The sequence below is a fragment of the Nelusetta ayraudi genome, unplaced genomic scaffold (genome assembly GCF_046127955.1).
Source record: "Nelusetta ayraudi isolate G7.1 ecotype Tasmania unplaced genomic scaffold, CSIRO-AGI_Nayr_v1 ptg000146l, whole genome shotgun sequence".
Lineage (NCBI taxonomy): Eukaryota > Metazoa > Chordata > Actinopteri > Tetraodontiformes > Monacanthidae > Nelusetta > Nelusetta ayraudi.
Window position 1 is genome coordinate 1,236,203 of NW_027466196.1, and position 24,330 is coordinate 1,260,532.

General features: G+C 52.0%; 1 protein-coding gene and 1 long non-coding RNA gene across 2 annotated transcripts in view; one reads left to right on the forward strand and one right to left on the reverse strand.

Moving 5' to 3' along the window:
- LOC142879788 (uncharacterized) overlaps window positions 1-24,330 on the forward strand; it is a 236,548-nt gene that overhangs the window by 70,249 nt on the left and 141,969 nt on the right. The window lies entirely within an intron of this gene.
- The window catches only part of chd6 (chromodomain helicase DNA binding protein 6), a 34,607-nt gene continuing 10,883 nt past the window's right edge, over window positions 607-24,330 (reverse strand). The window contains 33 exon segments of the mRNA XM_076013398.1: window positions 607-3,356; window positions 4,092-4,196; window positions 4,521-4,661; window positions 4,767-4,988; window positions 5,590-6,201; window positions 6,582-6,836; window positions 7,459-7,598; window positions 8,259-8,801; window positions 9,177-9,779; window positions 10,023-10,281; window positions 11,058-11,315; window positions 11,463-12,305; window positions 12,733-12,830; window positions 13,540-13,748; window positions 14,291-14,663; window positions 15,161-15,212; window positions 15,346-15,421; window positions 15,829-15,961; window positions 16,611-16,714; window positions 17,117-17,206; window positions 17,854-18,013; window positions 18,119-18,237; window positions 18,362-18,442; window positions 19,061-19,263; window positions 19,665-19,775; window positions 20,005-20,184; window positions 20,328-20,492; window positions 20,698-20,893; window positions 21,064-21,274; window positions 21,534-21,690; window positions 22,398-22,496; window positions 22,850-22,993; window positions 23,742-23,918. Coding sequence (XP_075869513.1) covers window positions 2,160-3,356; window positions 4,092-4,196; window positions 4,521-4,661; window positions 4,767-4,988; window positions 5,590-6,201; window positions 6,582-6,836; window positions 7,459-7,598; window positions 8,259-8,801; window positions 9,177-9,779; window positions 10,023-10,281; window positions 11,058-11,315; window positions 11,463-12,305; window positions 12,733-12,830; window positions 13,540-13,748; window positions 14,291-14,663; window positions 15,161-15,212; window positions 15,346-15,421; window positions 15,829-15,961; window positions 16,611-16,714; window positions 17,117-17,206; window positions 17,854-18,013; window positions 18,119-18,237; window positions 18,362-18,442; window positions 19,061-19,263; window positions 19,665-19,775; window positions 20,005-20,184; window positions 20,328-20,492; window positions 20,698-20,893; window positions 21,064-21,274; window positions 21,534-21,690; window positions 22,398-22,496; window positions 22,850-22,993; window positions 23,742-23,918 — 8,316 coding nt within the window. The 3' untranslated portion in view covers window positions 607-2,159.

The following is a 24,330-nucleotide window of genomic DNA, read 5'->3' on the forward strand; positions in this document are numbered from 1 at the left end:
CCAGGGTGAGGAGCTCATGGTGAGGAGCTTGGGGTGAGGAGCTGGGTCACACTCAGGGTCAGGAGCTCAGGGTGAGGAGCCCAGGGTGAGGAGCCCAGGGTGAGGAGCTCGGGGTGAGGAGCTGGGTCACACTCAGGGTCAGGAGCTCAGGGTGAGGAGCTCAGGGTGAGAGATATTTTAAAGACTGCCAAGCTAAGAAAGAAACTGACAATGAAGCTAAGAATGAAAGTGGCGCCAGTCTCCTCACAATGGAGCAGGAGAAAGACACTGCTGCTGGAAAGAAACACTTCTCCACTGCACAATGGTTGGAGGAAAAGTCCACAAGTACACAGCAACGTTCTCTCACTGTGAGACCTGCACACCAAGCAATGAAATGATCCCCCAAAAAAAGTTTGAATAAAATCCAAAGAAAAGTCAAAGCAGACTGAGAGAAACATCGGAGACTTTTCTACAGAGACTGTTTGGCACCGCCCCTGTCACATGACAGCGAGGGACTCTGCAGTGAAATACCCTCCACATGGGTCATGTATGGGTTTTCAAAGGTAAAGCAACAATACGAGATTACAAAGCAACAGTGAAGCGTTCAAATAAATGACGAAGCCATCGTTCCTTCCTTTCATTTTTTTAATGTTATTTAGAATTTTTTTTTTTTTTGACCTATTCTTCAAAGAGACATTTCCATTTGACAGCTCAGATGGTTGACAGCACACAGAACAACCTGTCTGCACAATCCCACACTGGAAAGGTGGATGTCCAAAACTATGAAAAGGCGGCGCTGCGAGGAGCCCCTGATGTTCTCCTCCAGCAGTCGGGTCCTGGTCGCAGTCCAGAACCACGCACAAAAAGAAAAAGCAAAACAAGTTTTCAACTTTTCCCTTTCCGAGCAACATTGTTTCATTCATAGCGATGCCTTTCTGACAGAGCATGGACCTCCACTTTAAAAAGAGTCGGATGGAAATTCAAACATAAAGTAAAATCAGAGTCATGAGCTTCATTCAAGTAAAAAAAAAAAAAAAAACTACTGCAAAAATAGTTTTGTGCTTCTGATTAAATCAGGAATTCATTCGTCGATAGATTTGATTGGGGCGATCGGATGATGGGGTAGTGTTGCCTCACGGCAAGAAGGTTGTGGGTTTGATTCCCGGGCGTCAGCCATTTGTCGACGTCGACGGTGGTTGGGGAACTTGAAAGTGTCTGGAATTCAAATGGACGCTAGTGTGTCTGTGTGGATGGTAGCAGGTTGAGTTTGGTGATGTTTGACCTCTCAGCTCAGAGGGTTAGGAGCATCCCGGGTAACCACCAGGAGGTGTGGGCGGGGCTCAGGCTGACGGTGCCCTACCATTAGCAGAGGTGCTGATGCTATAGGATGCGTTCAGACTGTAGGTGAATCTGATTCCAATGTGGATGGGCTGAGAATGGGATTTTGGCTGCCAGTCTTGGACTTCGGTAAGACTCAGTTTTATTAATGGCTGGTGGAGGATTCAAGGCCCGGGTCAAGCTAACACGGGCCGCAGGTACTGAGACAATGAACCAGGACTCCTTGTGGTCCTGTGACAAGTATAAAAGAAAATGAAGAAAATAACACAGAGGAAAAATAACACACAATACACACAAACACACAATCGTGTTTTCCTATTGGTTGAGACGACCGACCCTCTGGGAAGTAAGTGAAGCACTAAGGAGAGGACTCTCGACTGCTCCCAGATGGTTGTTCTGAGCTTCCTGCCATGATGGGACCTGCAGAAGCTCTGTGGAAAATCAAAGTGATGAATTCTGCTGGCAAAGCCTCTTCTTGTTTCACACATGTTGCTGGCAAGGCGCGTTTTGCTGAAAACTCTCTTTGCAAGGTAGTGAATATGATTTGCGGTTTTGTTTTTTTTTTAATTTTTTTAATTTATTTATCCGTTTATTATTTTTCAGTAAAGGAAGGGAGGTGGAGTTTAATCACAGAACGAGAAGCTTGAACTCAAAACACCGCCGTCGTCCGCAAAAACACCACCGTCAAAGCCTCGACACGGACGTTAACTAACAGACAGGCACACATTTACACTGTTGTTGTTGCTGTTGTTGTTGTTGTTGTTGTCGTCGTTTCTGCAGCGACAGACGCAGAGGGGAGGACGCCGGCGGTGGCGTCCGATCTGTCCTGTACACAGGCTCCTCTATGTCTCCTCCTCCGCAGCTCCGCCCCTCCCCTCACTGTCCTGCTTCACCTTCTCCACCGCTTCTCGCCCGTCCTCCGATCTTTGGTCTGCCTCTTCCCCCGCAGCCTGGTCCAGACCTGGTGCGGGACCAGAGCCTGGCTGGTGGAGACCGGAGGGGCAGTCTCTCCTCTCTGCTGGCCGAGCGTGAAGCTCCTCGGTCAGACACAGGCTTGGCTTCGGCGATGGCGTTGAGGGACTGGAGAAGGAGGAGGAGGCGCTCTGTCTTTCCTCCACGCCGGCAGCCTTCTCCTCCTTGCGCTCCCACTCCTCCTGCCCTCTGTTCCTCCTCCTCTTGGGGTTCCCAGGAGGAGCCTCCACGGCTCCAGGGGGCATGGCGGGCAGCGCCATGATGCCCCCGTGTGGCAGGAACATGTGCGGGTAGAGCAGGCCGTGCGACATGCCTGGGATGAGGAAGGGGTTGAAGGCGACGTGGCTGCCGGCTCCCAGGTGTGCGGTGCTGAGGTGAACCCTGCTGGCTGAGGTCACCGCCGCCGCCACCGCCGCGCACTCTGCTTCCTCTGCTGCGACCAGCAAGTCTGAGCATTCCTTCACCTCTGGATTCCTGTCTCCTTCACCTTCGCTGTGGTGAGAGGAAGCGGTGCTCTGAGCGTCCGCGGCTCTGGCGAAGGACGAGTCGCTTCCCGAGGCAGAGGCGGAGCTCTGTGCGGTGGCCCTCCCTGCAGGAGGGGAGGAGGAGGAGGAGCTGGCGTGAGCAGAGGACGGAGGCGTCAGCGTCTGCGGCATCATGGCTCCGATGCTGAAGATGGTGTGTTGAGGGACCGCCGCCCCGTGTGGGTGAGTGATGCCTTGGAGCATCATGGGTAACATGCTGAGAGAGTTTTTGCTATTGACCGCCGGCGCTCCGGCTTCCCTCGCCTGGCCAGAGAAGCCGTGAGGACATCCGGCTGCCATGATCCTGGAGATGGGAATTCCTGGAATCGCGCTCTGCAGATTCTGCATGGCCACGATGGAGTCCATGTTGCTCAGCAGTCCACCGTTTATAAAGAAGGACTGGCTGAGGCCGGACGACGTGACGTTGGAAACAGACAGCAGGCGCTTGGGCACGTCGGTGCGGGGGCGTCTCCCGCGGTGCCGAGCTCTGGGGTTGATGGGTTCCGTCAGGATCCTGGAGAACTTCAGCTCGGGGAGGAAACCCTCGGAAGAAGACAAAGAGAGAGAGAAGGTTTTAGATTGAGGAATCAAAGGTGAGGACTGCCAGCTCTGTCTGTGTCTGTGCTCAGGGTCTCTGCAGTCACTGTAAAGTCCCAGTGCCACTGGGTGGACACCGCTGGTACCGTCCTCGGTCTGACCCGGCCGGGAACCCGGAACCCACAACCTCCCAGTCCCAGGGCGGACACTCTGCCACTAGACCACTGAGCTGTGTGCCGAGTTTATACTGACTCTGAACCTGTGTGAAGCAATACTGCTGACTGTCCACTAGGCGGCGCTGCTCCCATTGATGTGTATTAATGGTAGATTTCTCATCCAATCACATTTCAGCTAGCTTGTGTTGCCAGGTTCTGTGAAATCTGCCCGAGGCCTTCAGAATCCACCCTGCTGGCCCCTGCTGGCGGCCAGTGAACGCACCGCCCTCAGCTGCGACGGCCAATCAGAACTCTCGGCTGCGACGCTGAGACCAGCTAGCTTGCAGTTCGTTTCTGTCTGAGGTGGAGGTCTGGATGAGACAAAGAGCAGCATTTGTACCGTCTGGACCAGCTTCCCAGAGGCCACTGGGGCCATTTCACTTTCAGAGATGGAGAATAATACATTTTTAAAATAAAAGATAATGTTATAACACATTGTTATTACTAAGCTGTCGATGCCTTCCGAAGCAACCTGCCCTCCTGGGGTTACTGCCACGCAGGCGTCGGTGTAGCATGTTGTACTCACAGAGTGCTTCACCACAGTGGCCCATTCTGGAGTCACATAGTACTCTGAGTTGGCATCCAGCCATCTGGACAGTTCCTTGATAGTCGGAGCCATAGCGCCACCAAGCTGCAGGGTAGCAGTAGAACAATAAAGCACAGGTGACAAATGAAACAAGAAGGGTATTGTTGTGTATTGTTGTATACTGTTGTATACTGTTGTGTCCTGTTGTATACTGTTGTATACTGTTGTATACTGTTGTGTCCTGTTGTGTCCTGTTGTATACTGTTGTGTACTGTTGTATACTGTTGTATACTGTTGTGTCCTGTTGTATACTATTGTATACTGTTGTGTCCTGTTGTGTCCTGTTGTATACTGTTGTGTACTGTTGTATACTGTTGTGTCCTGTTGTGTCCTGTTGTGCACTGTGCTTGACTAGCGCTGTCTTTTCACCTTGCGTCCTGTTCCTCTGTGGACCACGGGCACTCTCTCCTCCCCTGTTAAACTCTTGACGTCCAGCTTGCTGGGGTCTTTGCAGCGATGCCTCCTCTGCTTGGGACGTTCCACAAAACACGGCAGCGGGCCGGGCCCAGACTGAAGGACGACACGGTGTCAGAGGAGACGGTGAAACGGGATGGGGTTTTTTTTTGGGGGGGGGGGGAGCGAGAGAACATTGAAAGAGAAGAAAGGATGGATTACGTGAGGGAAGGTGGGGAGCTCCACGCTGTAGCCTGGGTTCTGTGCCAGCCACTCGCTCAGGTTTTTGTCCCGGTCAAGGCCAGTTCCGTCCGGCTGAGGGGGGCTCTGAGGCGTGGAGACTGAGGGCGACGTCGAGGGGCCCGCGGCTCGTTCACAAGGGGACGGAGAGGGTGAGGAGGTGGAGGAGGAGACGGAGGAGTGACTGATGACCTCCAGTCGGCTCTGCCAGGGCAGCGGCACGGCGCAAAGGAAACACAACCGCACAAACATTGGTTTCATATGGAGGATAAGACCTACAGTCACAACAATACTGCACAGCAGGGGGTCACCCACACCAAGGACCACAGGAGTCGCCCCCTGCAGGCCTCTTTCAGAAGCAGCACAACTGCTTGAGCTGCGTTGAAAAGTCAGTCAGTGGTTTTAAAGGCCTTGATTTTTGTATTGAGGTCTATGGGAAACACACTACCAGGCCCATGGGAGTGTTTTCTTTTTTTTTTGCTGCAGTACCTGGAGTGGCCACAATAACTGGATGTGACGCAGCTCTCAGGTTCAACCAGCAGGGGGACTACAGTGGAATGTTGCATTCACTGGATCATAAAGACAAGACCAGGATCTCACTGTGCCGTCAAGACACCAGCCAGTGGCCAGTGGTGGCGCCGCTGCAGTCAATCTGCTATTAATACCTTCTCTGTGTGTGTGTGTGTGTGTGTGTGTGTGTGTGTGGGGGGGGGGGTGAAGATGGTATTAATATCAGTGCGTCAACACTGCGAGATCCTGGCCTGCTCATTCCAGCGAAGGCAGTGCGCTGCACCCTGCGACCTACCGGGGTCTCCAGCAGGTGTCCTCGGCTCTGGCTGAAGTCACAGTACACGGCCTCCACGGTCCTTCTCCTGCTGCCCTTGGCCCTGACGGAGTGATCTCCCTTCAGGCTTCCATTCACCAGCTGTCCTGTGATGGGATGCATGAGCCCCGACTGCAGGATCCTGGCAATGTCCACTCCCACGCAGTCTGTTGGTGGCGCTGTGGGGGCCACCGCGGGTGCCTTGTGGCCGCCGCCCACACTGGCAGAGTGAGGCTCGCTGCCCCCCCCCGCCGCCCCCGCCGCCGCTGCTGCTTCTGCACCGTCGCCGCTGCCCAGGCTGGGTTCTGCGCTGCTTTTGGTGAGGTCCATGGCGGAGTCTGGCCACATGTGATTGAGCGGGACGTCTGTACGTTGAGCCATGGGGGAGCCCAGCGCAGGCGCTCTGCCGGCGCCGGTCGAGGCCGAGGTTTGGCACGCTGGAGGCAACTTCCCCGCTAAAACCTTTGCGGCAGCTTCATAGTCAAAGGAGCCCTGCGCTCCGTCGGAGAGGTAGCAAGGAGCCACCAGCCTCTCCTGCAAGAGAGGCAAGGAGGTGAGGCGCCGCGACCTGCGCCCACAAATCCTCTGAAAGTACTGCCAAGACGGCCAGGAGGGGGCAGCGTAGACAAGGATGAGAGAGAGACGGTGGTTTTATTACACGGGGGTCGGTTTTCAACAAACGCTTCCATCAAACACTGCAGAAGATCCTCAGCAAGGCGTTTCAAATCAAACATCTGGTGATCTATTTGAACCTTGACGGTATTCACTGAATGCCAGATCACATCCACAGCCATTCCATACTTTAACAACCAACAGAGAAAGTAACACAACAAGCAATGAGGGTCAGCGGTGAGTGGAGAGAAAGCTCAAGCAGAGCCCAGCTCCGGAGGGAGACCATCGACCCGCTGAAGACTGGGAGGGGACATTCATGCAGTGATTGGCTGAACTGGGCCAGTGACTGTGGAGGTTCTCACCTTGGGCAGGCTGCTGAGGGACGGCAGAGACAACCTCTGCTCCGGGCCGGACTGCTGAACCTTCACCTGACCTTGGACACAAGCCGAAATCCTGCTGGGCAGAAAGACGGGTTGCTGGTGTTGGGCCACGCTGTTGGTGGCACAAGAGTTGGCCACTAGGGGGCCGGGGGAGTCGTAGTGTTCGCTGGAGAGAGGCCACTTCCCCTTCAAGACTGTGTGGCAGATGCTGTCCAGGCGGCTGATGATGATGCGGTCCTGCCGGAGGTGACACGGGAGAAGCAGGTCAACTCACCTCGTTCAAGGTCAACCCTCCCTGTTCAAGGTCAACCCTCCTAGCACAACACAACAGAGCAGCAGCAGCAGCTGCAGGCTCACGGCAGCTGCGACCTCGGAACCATCGGCTCTTCCGACACACCGAGTCCTGCAGAACTCCCGGCTCTCACAGTCACACTCTGATCAAACCTCTGCCAGCAAGGCTTCTGGCTGGGACTGGTTTAACTGGAATGGAATTTCAATCAGGCCAGCATTTAATCCAACCAACGATGGTCATGTGACTGTCACTTGGAGTGAGCTGATAATAAACCACCGTCAGCAGCACAACAGCAACTGGTGTGCTGCTGGGATGCAGGCCAATGGAATTAGAGAACAGGTTGACCTGATTGATTGACTGACTGATTGACTGATTGATTGACTGACTGATTGACTGATTGATTGTCATTTGTATCATTTGACTTTTTTTGTTTGCTTGTTTACCATTGGCTTGCTGTGAGTTTATATTTGATTTTTGGCAGGTGGGAGAGAGGACCTCCACCGGCCATAAAGCCCAGAGGTTCTCTACAACTACTGATGGAGAAGAAGTGAAGGACATGAAGAGCACCTTGGGCCACTCAGTGAAGGAGTAAAGTGCTTTGTCCTGCAGCAGCTGAGCAATCGTCGGCTCTCTAGCGCCACACAGGTTTTCTCTCTCGCACGTGGAGGCGGAGCTTGTGAAACTGGGGCTGCATGTGAAGGTCGTCCCTGCAGCCACACAACAACAAGAAGAACAACAACAACAATCTCAGCTTGTAAACAAGACATATATCCAGATATTTTCCCACGCTCTAGAAAAGTGAAACCTTGCTGTAGCAATGCAGAGACATTTTAATGGCAAACTTCCCAAGCAAAGAAAAGATCATCGATAGATCATCAATAGATAGATCATCGATAGATCATCGATAGATCATCGATAGATCATCAATAGTTAGATCATCGATAGATCATCAAGAGATCATTGATAGATCATCAATAGATCATCAATAGATCATTGATAGATCATCGATAGATCATCAAGAGATCATCAAGAGATCATCGATAGATCATCAATAGATCATCAAGAGATCATTGATAGATCATCAATAGATCATCGATAGATCATCGATAGATCGATCTACAATAGATCATCAATAGATCATCAATAGATCATCAATAGATAGATCATCAATAGATCATCAATAGATCATCAATAGATCATTGATAGATCATCAATAGATCATCAAGAGATCATTGATAGATCATCAATAGATAGATCATCAATAGATCATTAATTGCATACAAATAAGCATCAATAACAATGATTCATTAACTGTCAATGACTCAATTCCCAACGATCCTCATGATGTTTAGAACACAGGTTCTGACCTGGTGCTGCGAGTTCTGCTTCTTGATGTTGCTCACTTCCAACCAGATGTTCTGCTCGGTCTGCTGGTCCACAGCTTTGCTCCAGCTTGGCCTCCGACAGCTTGGCCTCGGCTTGGCTTTTGGTCGAAGCTCTGAAGTCGTCCGTCCCTCGGTGGACCTCCGAGGTCCTCTCAGGTTCCTCTGCACACGTCCCGCACTCCTCCTCTTCTGTCTTACGCTCAGCACCACGGGAACAAGCAGCAACCCTTGAGGGTTCTGGCTCCTCGGTGTCTGCGTGAGCCTCTGCTCCACCAGTGCAGGGTGCACGCTGAAGGAGCTCAGCTTTGCTCTCTGGCTCCGTGGGGGGGTTGTGAGGTTCATCCTTGATGTCGAGTGTCTTTGCCAGGACATCCTCACCTGGCGGCCCTCTTCTGGCGAGGCGGGCAGAGCCACACGCTGCAGGTTCATTACTGACGTCAGACACACCGCTGCACACTTTCCCCACCATCCACGTCTGGACTGGCAACTCCAGCTGCTCCTCCTCCTTCTCGCCACCATTTTCTGCTTGAAAAGTTGTTTTTTTTAAAAATAGATGAGATGAGTTTGTGTCTCATATTTGCAGACAAAGTCGAGTGTGTTTTAGTTTCAACACACATTGAAGACATCACCTGTGTGTGATGCAGATCAAGAGAGAAAGGCAAGATCCTCCTCCTACACTTAGTGTCAAGATCAAGTTCAACTTAACTGAGTTCAACGATATTTACCTGTAGATTACACTGTGACACTGGTGGGCGTGAAACTTTATAATATATATATATATAATATGACAATAGTACAACACTGTATATACACGTTATAATGTGAAAGTTTGAGGTTTTTGCGTGATCATTTTCAAGATCCTACTTTCACACTTTGTGGGTAATAAAGCTTCCAAAGTACCTTCAGTCTGATGGGCTCTGGTTCCACCCCCGCTCACTGCGTCACTGTCTCCACACTTGAAGGCCACTTTGGTGCGAGACGAGGCAGGAAGTGAGTGCTGCGCACCCTGAGGATCATCGCTCTCCACCTCCGTCTTACTGGACCCGCTGTCCAGCGGCTTCTCGTCCTCCTCAGCTTTAATCACACCGGGCCGGACCAGGAGGTCGTTGGTAAAGGAGGCGTGGTCCACGTGTAGGAGTTCCTCCATGTGGCCCGACAGAGCGACGGAGACACCAGTGGCAGGACTGTCGGGAATGAACCTGCCGTGGGTCAAGTGTTCCGCCGCTGGCTGGTTGGCCGGAGTCTCGTCCGCAACTGTCTGACACAAGACCAGGTCCACCACTCTGTCTTCAGGCTCTTCGGGGGCCTCTGGACCGGCCAGGTCGGGCTCCTGCTGCAGCTCTTCCAGGTGATGATGGTTGACATCTTTGTGCAGCGCCTGCTGGTGGCTCCTCTGCAGTCCTTCAACCAGACTGGACTGGAGCAGCTCCTGCTCTCCACCCCTCAGCCTCCTGCTCCCCCCCGTGGCCACGCCCAGATCTTCATGCAGGCTTTGGTTTCCATCTGTGACAGTCAAACATGGAAGAACCAACGGTGCTTGGCCACACTTGTTGCAGGAGCAAAGCGAGCTACAGCTACTCAGACAATCACGACTGCAACATGTTCACAGAAAAGATGCTGTTGCTGATGCTGTGGTGTTTACAGCCGCAACATTTTGGTTTTTACACTTCGGACGCTAAAGTTGCTCTGTAGAGCGCCCCCTGTTGACGTGATTTGCTCTTGCAGGATCCGAGTCTTGGTTCTTACCTTGGACGACGTCACAGCCATCAGCTGCAGGACAGCAGTCCTGGTGTCTGTCCTCAGAGGAGGAGGAGCTCTCCCTCTGGGCCGCCTCCTCCCTGGCGGAGCCGCCGAGGCTCTCGGTGGCGTCGCAGCGGCCCAGCCGCTGCTGCGGCTCAGCAAAGTGGGACAAGGCCAGAGGGGGAGGCGGCACGTAGGGAGGAAGAGGAGGGCTGGTGGACAGGTCGGTCTGGTCCGCGCTGGTTTCATCGTTCATGTTTATGTCCTGGAGGCAGAAAAGGAAAATATCAAAACTATACTTCCTGGTATGTGACAGTGTGGCGCTGGCGGGCCCAGTAGCAGGAAGCTACAGGGTGAAACTATCAGCTCGCAGTGTGACAGTTGTAATGTCATTTCCTCAAAGTTTCACATTTCTGCCGGATTTTCAAGTTTCGACATGAAACTCTGGTTATTTTGAAAACGTTCAGGTTTTTCGTGATAACAAACAGAAACTAAACTGAAGGAGGCCTCAGCGAGGCACTGTGGCTCCGTTAAGATGGACTTCACACTGTGGCTTTGAGACGCAGTGAGACCCTGGACTCCTGGAGCACCGACGCTGACATTAACTTTGAGGAGGGCTTTCAAATGATGGTACACAAACTCCAGCCAGCAAGTCTGGACAGAGGTGAGTCCATACGTTGAGTCCATATGTTCAGCCAATGGCGCCGCAGCAGCAGCAGCTCAATGCGACTCAGTTCAGCTGGAGACACATGGCACGGTCGTCAGGTCCAACGGGCCTCTCACTGATCCACTCACTCTTGACTCAGCGTTACTGAGTGCTATTGTTTGGGGGTTCCCCTACACTGTATGCTATGGTACTATGTTTGTGTTGTATTGCACAGCGGTGACTCGGCTGTTGGATGAGGTTCAAACCCAGTCACCAAGAAACAGAAGTGAAGCAACTCATGAAGTCTGTGGCATGAAACTTGCTCGCAGTTTGAATGTTTTTAATGACAGATGGCTCTAAAGACGCAGATCTAAATGGATGGACAACCAACCAACCTTGAAGAGCATGTAAGTGGAGGAGAGAGGCTCTCCAGAGTCTCCTGAGGAGGGCTGGGAGGGCGAGGACGAGGGCGGCAGGCTGAAGCAGTCGTCCAGGGTGGGAGCGTCCTCCACCCCTCGCTCTGCTCCCGGCTCCTCCTGCTCCTCGTCGTCCTCCAGGAAGCCCGTCTCCAGGGTGGAGTGACCCAGAATGGGATCAGACTCATTGATCATGTGGTGCGCTGGGCTGGAGTGGTCGGCACCGTCCCATGGCGCCTCCACCCACCAGGGCGACAGAGAATAAACACATGCTGCCTTTTGAAATACGTCATTCACGTCCAGAGGAAAGCAGATGAAGTCAAATCATCACAAATCCAGAATTTCAAAGAACCGCGAGGCCATAAGGAGGACGTCAGCCTGTACCTGCAGTGAATCCAGCTCCACCGAAGGCGTCATCAGGCCGGTTTCCTCTGAGGAGCCCTGCTCACCCACCAGCACGTCGCTCCTCAGCTTGGAGTCCAGGTCTGGGACCCTGTACAGGTTCAGCATGCTCTGACCTCCTGCGCTGGTGTTGAAGGGGAAACTGTTGAGAGCATCTTTGGTGGCTTTGCCTCCACTTAACGCCTCTGCAGACATGGCGTCATGCTGGAAAGAATCCAGCTCCATGGCCTCCTCCAGAGAAGCAGCGTGAAGCAAGTCTCCCTCTGAGCGAGGGACTAAACCCAGACCCGGTGGAGCAGAACTGTAGGTGTCCAGGGACGGCGGGTGGAGGTGAGGCTGAGAGGAGGTGGAGGAGGAGGACAAGGAAGAATGGGAAAGAAATGAAGGAAGGCCGGGGTGACTGTGGTGAAGGTGGTGGTGGTGGTGGTGGTGGTGGTGAGAAGGCGGCTGAGGATGTTCTGGAGGAGAGTGGTGGCTGACGGTGGAGTCAGGAGGACAACAGTGAGGACTGAGGTGCTGAGGTTGTGACGATGAGGTGGAGGAGGACAAGAGTGGCAAAGGAAGGCCGTGATGGGTCACCAGGCCCGGGTGGTAGCTGTGCTGATGGTTCTGATGGGCCGAGTGCCTCCTGACGTAGTTCCTGCGGGCTTCAAAGAAGCTCAGCTGAGGGTCGTTGAGGATGTAGAAGTCAGTGCGGCTCAAGCCGTGGCGCGCCGCCCCGATGAGGAGGTCACGGTCGTGTTTTCCACACTCCCACCACACGGGGAGGTAGAGAGAGCGGCAGCAGAGCTTCAGACGCGTCGATATTAAAGGGTGACAGAGAACCTGAGAGAAGAAGACAGCCGAGGGAGAGGACGACTCTGAAACAGCTTCTACTTTCATATTTTCAACACTTGTAGTGATGAATCTCCTTCATTTCACCAGCACAATGCTTCAATGTTTCAATCATTATGGCCATATTTGAGTTTCCTGAAAGGAAAACTGGCCAACTGAGGCCTCTGTGGCCGACGACTCGAAAAGACTCACAAAACAAAACAAAGCAAAGCAAAAAAAAATCAAGAAAGCAGGCCAAACATTGCTGATAGGCCGGTTGTGTGGTTTCATCCAAGCATTGAAGACGCAAAAGTCACATTGATTTTTCAAAAAAAACCCACAGGGAATATGAAATATGAAATATCATGAAATATGACATTGAGAAATATGAAATTCAAGGATTGTGGAATATTTGGATGATGATAAAACCTCGTCAAACCTGTTCTCTGATCTTGCGCAGCAGTTCAATGCGATACAAGGTGCGAGCAGCTTTTTCCTCCGTCAGAGGCTCAACGTTCAGACCCGGATCCACCAGCCCTGCAGAACAAGGAGAAACAGTCAACTAGGAGACTGACTGAAGACCCGGATCCACCAGCCCTGCAGAACAAGGAGAAACAGTCAACTAGGAGACTACTGAAGACCTGGATCCACCAGCCCTGCAGAACCAGGAGCAGTGGTCAACTAGGAGACTACTGAAGACCTGGATCCACCAGCCCTGCAGAACCAGGAGCAGTGGTCAACTAGGAGACAGACTGAAGACCTGGATCCACCAGCCCTGCAGAACCAGGAGCAGTGGTCAACTAGGAGACTACTGAAGACCAGGATCCACCAGCCCTGCAGAACCAGGAGCAGTGGTCAACTAGGAGACTGACTGAAGACCAGGATCCACCAGCCCTGCAGAACCAGGAACAGTGGTCAACTAGGAGACTACTGAAGACCTGGACCTCGTCCCTGATGCCACACTGCTGCTGACAACCATCCAGTAGAGTCAAGAGATGGCTTCTCAATACACAGGTGCACATTTCCCTACCAGCTCTCCAGTAGGCAGCACCCCCACTGACAAAGACATGATGCTAATTGCTTCCTCCACAGTGAGGCAGGTCAACCTAACAGTCACAAGTGTACACAATACATTGTTTCTACGGCAGAATTATGTCTTGAATCAAACTTCATTGGATAATAAATAACAAACAGTCTTTATTCCGTGCCATTGTATTCTATGAAGGCTTTCCATTGTGTGCAGTACCTTCGTCCACCCGTTGGGGCAGCTTGCAGACTGTTCTGCACATGTTGATGAAGGAGTAGAAGTACTTGTCCAGGCTCTGGTCAGTCTTCCTCTCCAGCCGGGCCAGTGCTTTGAAGTGGGCCCAGTCGAAGGCCTTCCTGCTGGGGTCGTAGACCACTCCGTAGGACGACACCGTGCGGTAGAAGTCTGCCTGCTCCCGACGACTCCACCTTCAGCAGGGAAGACAGAGAGACGGACGGACAGGCGGCCTCGTCAGCACTCCTGACCAAAGCCACGCTAGCGCAGCAGCAACTGCTGAGAGTCAGCGGGTGGAGAGAATCACATCTGTGCCAGCAGCTCCGTGGACCTTCTAGGTGCACTGCTGCCACTCGCGTTCTCCACATGATCAGCATCGTTAGTACTTTGTTAGTTTGTTCGTTTACTTTGTTAGTACATCGTTAGTTACTTTGGGAGATGGTGGTTTTTGAATGTATTACAATGGATGGATGGATGGATGGATGGATGGATGGATGGATGGATGGATGGATGGATGGATGGATGATAGATCGATGGATGGATGGATGGATGGATGGATTGATAGATCAATGGATGGATGGATGGACGGACGGACGGACGGACGGACAGATAGATAGATAGATAGATAGATAGATCAATGGACGGACAGATGGATGGATGGATGGATGGATGGGTGGATGGATGGATGGATGGATGGACGGACGGATGGATGGATGGATGGATGCAGCACGGTCACCTTCTCTGCCACTCCAGGAAGAGCGACTCGGTCTCAGCGACGGCAGAGTTCTGCTGCACCTCCTCAGCCAGCTGCCACGCCAGCGGCTCGCCGCCCAGACTGCCACGCGCCACTTTGGCGCCCCCTACGTCCAGGCCGGGGAGCCCGTCGGGGAGCAGGAGGTCGTGCCTCAGCAGAGGCTCGCGCCGCAAGGTGACGCGCTGGTAGGCGGTGATGAGGCGGCGCAGGCGGGCCGTCAGGGCCGGAGCGGCGGGCCACAGCGGCCGGGCTTGGATGACGTGGAGCGCCGCCACGCCAGAACCCGTTCCCGCCGTGGTGGTGGTGAGCAGCGTCTCATCCTGCGCACACGCAGCAGCACTGGCCGTGGGGGCGTCTGTGGCGGGCAGAGACAGGCTGTCTGTGGAGGTTCTCACTCATCCAGGACGCTGAAGCTGGAGCAACTGCAGGTGGGTCCGTTTGGAGCAACGAGTCCAGTTGCTCCAAACGGACCCACCTGCAGTTCCCTTCAGTCAAAGCAACATCACTGTCTGACAGCAAAGTGTTTCTGAGTGACCCGGCCGTGCTGTCTGTCGGCTGGGTGCAGGTCAGACCATGTGTGTGCTGGTAACTGACCAGTAACTGACCAGTAACTGACCATCTGGGCACGAGCTGCGTTTCCATGACAGGTTTTTTACAAAATAAAAGCCATATTTCTAAAACTTTGACACAGTGCAGTTGTGACTTGCAGGTGTTTCCACTGGCTGGAGTGAAGATCATCAGCAGATCAGAATTCTCTTTGCTGCTGTCTGTTTATGTTGCTGTGCTGACAGACACGGTGGCCGCTCGGCTCAGGTGAAACATGTTGTGTTTGCTTGTTGTGCTCAGTCCAACCTGGAAGTGGAGCGTCAGGCTGGTCGCATGGACTCGCACTTGAGGAGGCACCCTGGAGTGACACAGAACAACAGAACATGCTAAACCAATCAGACAATAAAAACATACAGCTGTGTGACTGTAATAACCACTATTTAAACAGAAAACACATTGTTTGAATGGGAGTGATGCAGTTGTGTATTTACTTTGCAGCCGTCTTTATTTTCTGCCAGAGCACCTTTACTCTCACTGGCGTCCTTCACTTCTTTTGCTTTGAACATACTGAGAGAAGACGGAAAAGGACAGAAATGATCATCCTGAAATATCATAATTACAACCACAACGTCATAATAATCACTGTGGGTTTTTTTTAACAGGTGCAGCTGAGGAAGAGTGATTGTGAGAGTGCAACAGAGTGACGGTGGTGGGAGTGCTGGGCACTGGGAACCCAGACACCAGTGGTGACCAGACTGACTGACGCTGCAGAGTCCAGGACTCCATCATGGTTGGACCGGTCTGGAGAGAGGGTGGACCAGTTCTCCACCGCGGTCAATGAACACAGTGTTGGCAGCGGGAAGCAGGTGATGCTTTGTTCTGGTGGACTTCTCTACTGAAGGTGATCTCATGACCTGCTTCCAGAACCAGAGCTGGGAGGAGAGTGAGAGAGCGACTGTGGAGTGAAGCAGCACCTGTCAGTGGTCTCAGCCGACCCCTCCGGCCTGGCGCCCAGGTCAACAGACAGTGCGGTGACGTCGGGCATCCCCACTCTCTCCAGGAAACACAGGTCTGGGTCTGCACGCATGGCGTTGTAGCGCTCGTAACCTTCAGCAAGACACAATGACACACGTCTGGTGACTGCACACCTCCTGTCTACAAGGGCTGTGTCTCAACTCAGGCTCTGCATCCTTGGAAGGAAGCGTCCTCCGTCTGAAGGAAGCGTTCCCTCCTGCTGGCCAACCCAGGAAGTGAGGTTTTCATAGCATCAAGCTAACCATTGGTTCGCCATCCAACGATGGCGTTGGATGATCTAATCAGTATAAACCCTGCGTTAAAAACTGAATATTTGATGTGAAATTTCAATACCTTATAAATACTTTAGAAATTTATATGTGGTGTCTTTGCCAGTAGATGGCGCTAATTTCAGCCGACTTCCCAGGATCCCAGGATGCTTTGCAGCAGCAGAGCAAAGCATCCTGGGATACAGAAGGAGGTGAAGGATAGTAGCGGTGCAGCCTTGGCTAACAGTAGGACGCATTCCCAGTACGCATTTGGAGCGTCCTTCTGACTATTGGGAAGTGGGAGGAGCCTTCTTGCAGTGCTATGACGCAACTTCCTTTCAAATGCAGCCTTCAAGGATGCAGAGCCTGGATTGAGACACAGCTATCAATCGTGTTAGAATAAAAGAAGAACCGGGGACAGTTGAAGGGAACGTGAAGGGAACCGAGTTTAGAAACAGAGGAGAGCTTCTGACCGTGTTTGTGGACCCCAATGAGAAGAGACTTGTCAGCGTCTTTGTCCCACCAAGTGGAAGGAATGTCGATGTAGTCGATGTCTGGAGGACACACCTGGACTTTGCTGGCAACACACAGACAGAGGAGGTTCAGTTCTACCACAGCGAGCCAGGCAGGATCCCGACCTGCTCAAGACCACTGCAGCCCAGAGACCAAGGTTCCACACAGCCCGGTTCCACCCTGGAGACGAGACTCAACCATCCGCCACCGTCAACTTTGCCACACAGGCAAGACAGACAGAAACATCACAACGATGGTTTGTCTCTGCCTGAGAACCTTGGAGCCAGTTAGACAGAGTTGAAGTTAGGGGGCGGAGCAAAGAGGGGCAGTGGAGGGAGTGCAAACACGTCTCTAGAGACTGTAGAGAGACAGCAGACACCAGAGGAATCCACCAGTGAGGGAGCTCTTCATTCACAGACAGACGGACAGACAGACAGACAGACAGACGGACAGATGACCGTCTCACCCGGCAGGCGTCCCCTCCAGAGTCTGACTGGCAGCCTCCCCCAAGATCTCCACCTTGATGTAGTACAACATCCGCACCCTCAACAGAACCCTGGGGAGGGAGAGAGGGAGAGAGAGAGAGAGGGAGGGAGAGAGAGAGAGAGGGAGGGAGAGAGAGAGAGGGAGAGGAAGGGAGAGAGAGAGAGAGAGAGAGAGAGAGAGAGAGAGAGAGGGAGGGAGGGAGGGAGAGGGAGAGAGAGAGAGAGAGACAGAGAGACAGAGAGCGGGAGGGAGAGGGAGAGAGAGAGAGAGAGTGGGAGGGAGGGAGGGAGAGGGAGAGAGAGAGAGAGAGACAGAGAGACAGAGAGAGGGAGGGAGAGGGAGAGAGAGAGAGAGAGAGAGTGGGAGGGAGGCAGGGAGGAGTGTGTCACGTTTGGAAAACAGACAAGAGAATTAAATCTTCTTGGTGAACATGGTGACGGCTTATTGAAAACAACGTTGTGTCTCCTGCTGAGACCACAGCCAGAAATGATCTCTGGTGATGAATCAAAAGTTTTTACACAGGAAAGTCATCCGAGTCCACCACACAACACAACGAGCTGAGCAGAGAAACTGGAGACATTGAACACAAACTCAAAACAGGACAAAGTCATCAGGATCATTTCAGGAGGCCTAGTGTGAACATGAGGAGGACTCAGTGAGGAGGACTCAGTGAGGAGGACTCAGTGAGGAGGACTCAGTGAGTGAGTGTGGACTGACTTGTTGCAGTGCTGCTTGAGGTGCTTCTTGTAGCTGTCGTCCTGCAGCACCACCTCAGGGTTGCAGTGGACCAGCCAATCAGCATCCTTGGCCTCGGAAACACTCAGGTGATTCTGTATCTTCTGTCCCTTCCGACCACGAGAGACTGGAGCTGATAAACCTGGAGGGGAAGAGAAGCATGGTGGGAAAACAGCACACACACACTCCACTGACAAAAACAAACAACATCTGATGATGATGATGATGATGATGATGAGTTACTGACCTGAATGGTTGAGCAGCGTCTGGTCTTGGCCCTCCTTGATGGGTGAGATCAGATCCCAGATGAAGCTCTTGATCTTCTCATCTCCTTTGTAGTGTCTCAGGCAGTAAACCAGCAGAGCTCTGCGACATCAGAAACACAACCAGGCCCACGGCAGTGACACAAGCGCTCAACCCATTCACTGTACAGCAGGCAGTGGTATTTCTAAGTTCCTAAGGTGAGTGTGCCGTGAGTGGCCCTGCGTACCTGGAGATGACCTCCATGTCCCTCTCGGTCAGGTGCCACTTGAAGCGGCCGTGGTTCAAGATGTCCTTCCAGCGTCCCCACCTTCAAGGTCAGAGGGGACAAAGATACGGACATGGATCCTGTACGCATGTGGGTGCAAACAGCAACTACGACCCAGACCAAACTCCCAGCGGTTGGGAACCAAATCCTCATCCTAAAAAGCACATTTATCAACTTTGGGACTATTGCTACTGGCATTTCTTCAGCACTCATTCACATTCCGAGCCTCTCTGTCCAATCAGAAGAAAACCAACTGAGGCCTCCCGAGCAGCAGGGGGCGACAGTGGCCGGGAAGAAAGCTAGAGCCGATCGGGGGGGGGGGGGGCATTGGTGCCTCCGACTAACTACTCAGGCTAGAGGGCGATGTCAATATCTGCTCCTAATGGGGCTGGAGGAGCTTCAGTGGTGCCAGTGGTAGCATCAGAACATGACGGAGCCTCGGTCGCACCGCTGAGAAGCAGGAGCTGCGAGTCCATGAGCCCTGGAGCTCCACCAAACCTCAACACGGCAGTGAAAACTGCCGATGGAAAGGGAAGAACTTGGAAGAACCTCTGGAATATGAACGCTTGCAGGCCCAGGTTTGACCAGAGTGACGGCTGAGGAGCTTCACACCACGTAATAACAATGTAAACACTGAATGCGTGTCATATCGGTCGGTACCCAAAGATGAGCAGGTTCTTCTCCGCTCGGAAGCACTCCGCCCGCAGGAAGCGGCGGCTGCGCTCCGCCAGGCGGCGGCTCCGACACGGCCGCTCCTCCGAGTCGCTGTCCAGCTCCGAGAACTCCATCAGCTCATCGTCCTCAAAGGAGTTGTAGTGGCGCGTCTGCTTTCTCACCCGCGGCGTGTCAATGACCAGCGACTCCTGTGGGGGTTCGGAGGAGAGGAGCTTCAGTGGAGGAACCGGAGAACCAGCAGGGAAGTTCTCCTCCTCCGGGATGAGGGATGAGCTTCAGGAGCTAGTCACCAGCTAGCTGTTGCACCTCTAGTACCAGTGCACCTCTTTGGTCTAACACACGAGGTGGCGTCTCTGTCAGCAGGGGGCGCTCCTCTGCACTTAGCCAAGAGTGTCAGGTTTGCTCATTTTGTCTCTGCTGAAACACATTCACCGCTTCTCCACATGGTCCACGTGGACTGAGAGCTGCTCCAGGTTTCAGTCTGGTGTTTGGCTACTTTCACTCTCTTGGTTGTTGGTTGATCATCTCCAGGTTCTCCCTCCTTTCCAACCGCCTCTCTCTCACTGCACGCAAAACTTAAAGTTCTCACTTTTTCAGACTTGGAGTCGATCTCCACCTCTGCAATCTTGGCCCATTTTTGCCAGAAGTTTGGGTCGTCGAGGGAGATGTCGGTTCTGTTCCCGGACGAGGTGAAGCTGGCCTGGAAAAAAAGAGAAATGAAAAATGGAGGAGAAGAAACAAGAGCACCGTAGTGAAAGTGGAGAGCTGAGTGCAGCAGCTCCAGTTCAGTCACTATTGACAGCAATCAGAAGAGAAGGACCGGAACCAAACTGGAGAAGCTTTGATGAAGACAAACGACGTTGACTCTGCAACTGGACCAGAACAGAAGTGACAGAATGTCAGGTTGCACTAGAAGGGAACATTTGGACCTTGGCAAAAGTGGATCCTTTGCCCTCCAACTGGATGGTGATGGTCTGAGTTCTCCTCTGAAGGATCTGGTCAATGTCTTCCTCACAGAACTTGGAACCCTCGTCTTCTTCGTCCATCAGAGCTCCGTACGCTCCCTTCTTTAACAGGTCCTCCACTTCCAGCTTGGACAGCTGTTGCACCTGCAGAGAAGATGAGAAGATACTGGCCTTGTTTCTGCAGTTCAGGTGCAGATCCAGCATCCAGCGACACTCCGCTTAACAACCCACTGTGACACCCAGTCCAATAGCACCGGACTACACTGGTAAACTGGTGGACCGGTTACCCCGTTGAGACTTCCTTTGCGGTTGATGTCTTGGAGGACGGCTTTGTCCAAGCCCAGCTTCAGACTGGCCTTGTCAAACATCTCCCTCTCGTAGGAGTTGCGGGTGATGAGTCTGTAGACCTTCACGGCCTTCCTCTGGCCAATCCGATGACAGCGGGCCTGGGCCTGCAGGGGAACACCGAGGGAGAATGTCTATCACGCAGAGGCCTTTGAACGCATCGTCGTCCGGCGGAAAAGACGGCAAAACGAGAGCCAGTCAGCGGCCGAGGACGAGGCAGAAGAACCGAAGCTGTTCTGCTCCTCCTCTCTTCAGCCCAAGCAGAAGCCAGAACTCATCCTGACTGTGTTCTAACCTGAGCTCTGTGCCCACCTGCAGGTCGTTCTGAGGGTTCCAGTCAGAGTCGAAGATGATGCAGGTGTCCGCGGCCGTCAGGTTGATTCCCAGACCTCCTGCTCGGGTGCACAGCAGAAAGACGAAGCGGTCCGAGTCGGGTTTGCAGAACCTGTCGATGGCAGCCTGCCGCAGGTTTCCTCGGACGCGACCGTCGATACGTTCGTACGTGTAGCTGAAGAGAAATGTCCAACGTCACTGAAGCTCGTGGAGGTACTGAGATGTTCCTTTCTCACCCGCTCTCACGCACCAGCACGCACTGACGCACTTCAGTCCTGTTAGCAAAGGTCCAGCCCCCCACGTCACACTCAGCATCGCCGTACCTCAGACTGGCATCTGACTCACCGTCTCTGGATGAGATAGTCCTCCAGGATGTCCAGGCAGCGCACCATCTGGGAGAAGACCAGGACTTTGTGGCCGCCGGCCAACAGCTTTGGCAGCAGTTTGTCAATCAGCACCAGTTTACCGGCTGCTTGGATCATGGCCTGCAGCTGGAAGTCCAGTGCATTGGGACTGTAGCTCCTCCTGAAGCTTTCCAAAATCTTCTCCTCCGCTCCTGGAGAACACAAAACCCAGGAAGACGGCTCCAGAATCCAAACATGCAGTCATGTGGGGGGAGGGGGGTCATTAGCTTTTCATCTTCATTCAGGCTCTGTCGTTATTCTCTTCAATCAGCTGTTCTGGACCAGCGGTTCTGACTGACCACAGCTCAGAGTGAGTACATCTGTCTGTCTGCTAATTATACACTGGCTACTGTTGGTGTGTGTGTGTGTGTGTGTGTGTGTGTGTGTGTGTGTGTGTGTGTGTGCTCCCACCTGTGATCAGGTATGGGTGGTTGCAGCACTTGCGGAGCTCCATCATGGTGTTAATGAGGTTGGGCATGTTGTGCTGGCTGGCTCCTTTGGACAGGAAGGAGAAGTTCTTCTCCAAGATGGCCCGGTAGTACTTCTTCTGAATGTTGGTCAGCTCAACCTGACAGGCAGAGTGCAAAGTCAGCGTTAATCCTTGGCACAGCCACATGTTCAGCTCTGGCTGTGAAACACCAAGGAACACTACTGGCTAAGGCTTTATGTCATAAGCATCAGTTCATAGGTAATAAGCACCACATAAGACGCTTATTAACATCAGCAAGAGTTGATACCAACCATTCAATACAGTTAATAAGCATCTTATGGGTTCTTATTACCTATTAACCAATGCTTATGACAAGGACTTCAAAATAAAACCATGTCATTGCTGAATTCCTTTCAGCGTACACAGAAGAAAAAACTTCCTAAAACTTCCTTGTTTTTTTTCCCTCTTTTCCTCGTTTTTATTTTGTTATGTTGTTATCTGTACATAATTGACCTGGTCATTAAGGAGGTGGTCAGCAGCATTATTATATGTTTTCATATTGGGCAAATAGACAAGTTTAAAAAAAGGGGATATAAAAAAAAGAGGTCCTAAGTTTAAAGAGTAGACTGTATTTTTTATTTTTGCAATGTTCCTGCATCTAATGTGATAAAAAGTCTCCAAATGTTATCATGCTTATATTTATGTGCTCTACCTCTGACAATAAAAATAAAATAAAATGATTTTCTTTTGAGTAAATAATAAATAAATAATTCATCTACACGTGAAAAGCCATTCAAAAGAGGAACTGTTGGAGAAAAGCGGCGACCGTCCGTCGCTGCTCCCACCTCGATGATGGTCTCCTCTTTGGGTGCCAGGTTTTTTTCAACATCATCTTTCAGTCTTCTCAGCATCATGGGCTTCAAAATGGCCTGAAGCTTCCTCACCTGAAGAGGAAGAAGACAAAGGATGTGACTGACACGTGAACATTAGTTGGAAAGTTGGAAACTGTTTACATACACACAGAACAGGGATGTTGACAATCCAGCAATTATCGATTAGACGTCGATTAAATTAAATGAGTCACAATTCATTCAACATTTGTACTGGGCAGTTAATATCAATAACAGTGGAGTGACACCTGTAGATACCGAGATGGTTGGAATACACCTGGAACAAAGCTGAATACACATGAACCAAGCAGAGACAACACAGATGCAGTGAGACAGGTGTTTCATCTGCAAGGCTTTTCTACCGATCTCAGATCAGTCAGAGGAGCTTCAGTCTTATCTTCACACACCTGCTCGTCGGTCTTCAGGTCACCAAACTCCTCCAGGAAGGTGATTTCTGAGGAGAACTGCACAGGTTCTAGGAAGTTCAGCAGGCTGAACAGCTCCTCCACCGAGTTCTGCAGCGGAGTTCCAGTCAGCAGGACCTTGTGTTCCTATTGGCAACAACGACACACACACACACACACACACACACACACACACACACACACACACACACACACACACACACACACACACACACACACACACACACACACACACACACACACACACACAGAATAACACTGGATCAGTGGTGGCCTTCATGGTTTTTATTGGCTGACTTTAAAAATGACCGAGTGGTCAAACTGATCCAGCAACCTTATAGAAGCAGAATAGGGACATTAATTATTGGATGGTGTGTTATTCCCTGATAGTTGACCAGAACATTGATGACCCTCCCTTCATTTTCTGAGAATCTCAGCTCATCTCAGGAAAGCCGAACATTCATCTGAGAAAAACCTCGAAATGTTTCAGAGAATTCTATCAGAGTGAACGACAACATAAACAGTGAATATTATATTCCTCTAGGACATAGTTTACTGTTTGAGACGCAGGCATTGGCCTCTGTGTATGAGGAATAGAAGATGATTGGCAGGTGCTTTCAAAGCTTTGCAAATCTGCTAAAAAAAAAAAATAATAAAAAAAAATCTTCAACCAAAATTAAAAAATGCAGTTTTCTTACAATGGCAAATGAGCGTTGATGGCATGATGTCATGCTGGACGACTGGCCTGACTGTCTACACTGGGTGCAGATGCTGCTAAAATACCCAAGAACAACAATAAGACGGCAGACAACAGCTCACTGTTCACAGCTGGATCCAGCTGTGACACGCTCACTCTCAGCAGCTTGTGACTGACCAGGTTCATGAGCTTCAGGCCCTCCAGCAGTTTGCAGTTCCTGTTCTTGAGGCGGTGAGCCTCGTCGATGACCACGCAGCGCCACTGCAGCTTCTTCAGCTCAGGACAGTCGGCCATGATCATCTCAAAGGTGGTGATCACCCCGTGGAACTTCAGCACGTCCGGGATGGGAGCGGCCTGCAGGGGACGCCACAGCTCTCATCATCTGACTCATAGCTTATGCAGATGATGCACTGGAAAATATCACCAAATACATACAGAGACGCAGAACTGCAATACATTCATTCATTCACTCGTGAATGACTTGTTTTAAACGTCAGCAAACATTAGGAAGGCCAGTCATGTTTCATCCATCCATCCATCCATCCATCCATCAGCTCAGGGTCCTGGGGGTCTGCTGGGGCCTCTCCCAGCTGTCTCAGGGTGAAGGCAGGGTGGCACCCTGGACAAGTGGCCAGTTCATCGCAGGGCCTCATAGAGACACACAAGCATTCACACTCACATGCACACCTACGGACAGTTTAGAGTCTTCAATTGACCTCACATGCATGTTTCTGGAGTGTGGGAGGAAGCCGGAGAACCCGGAGAG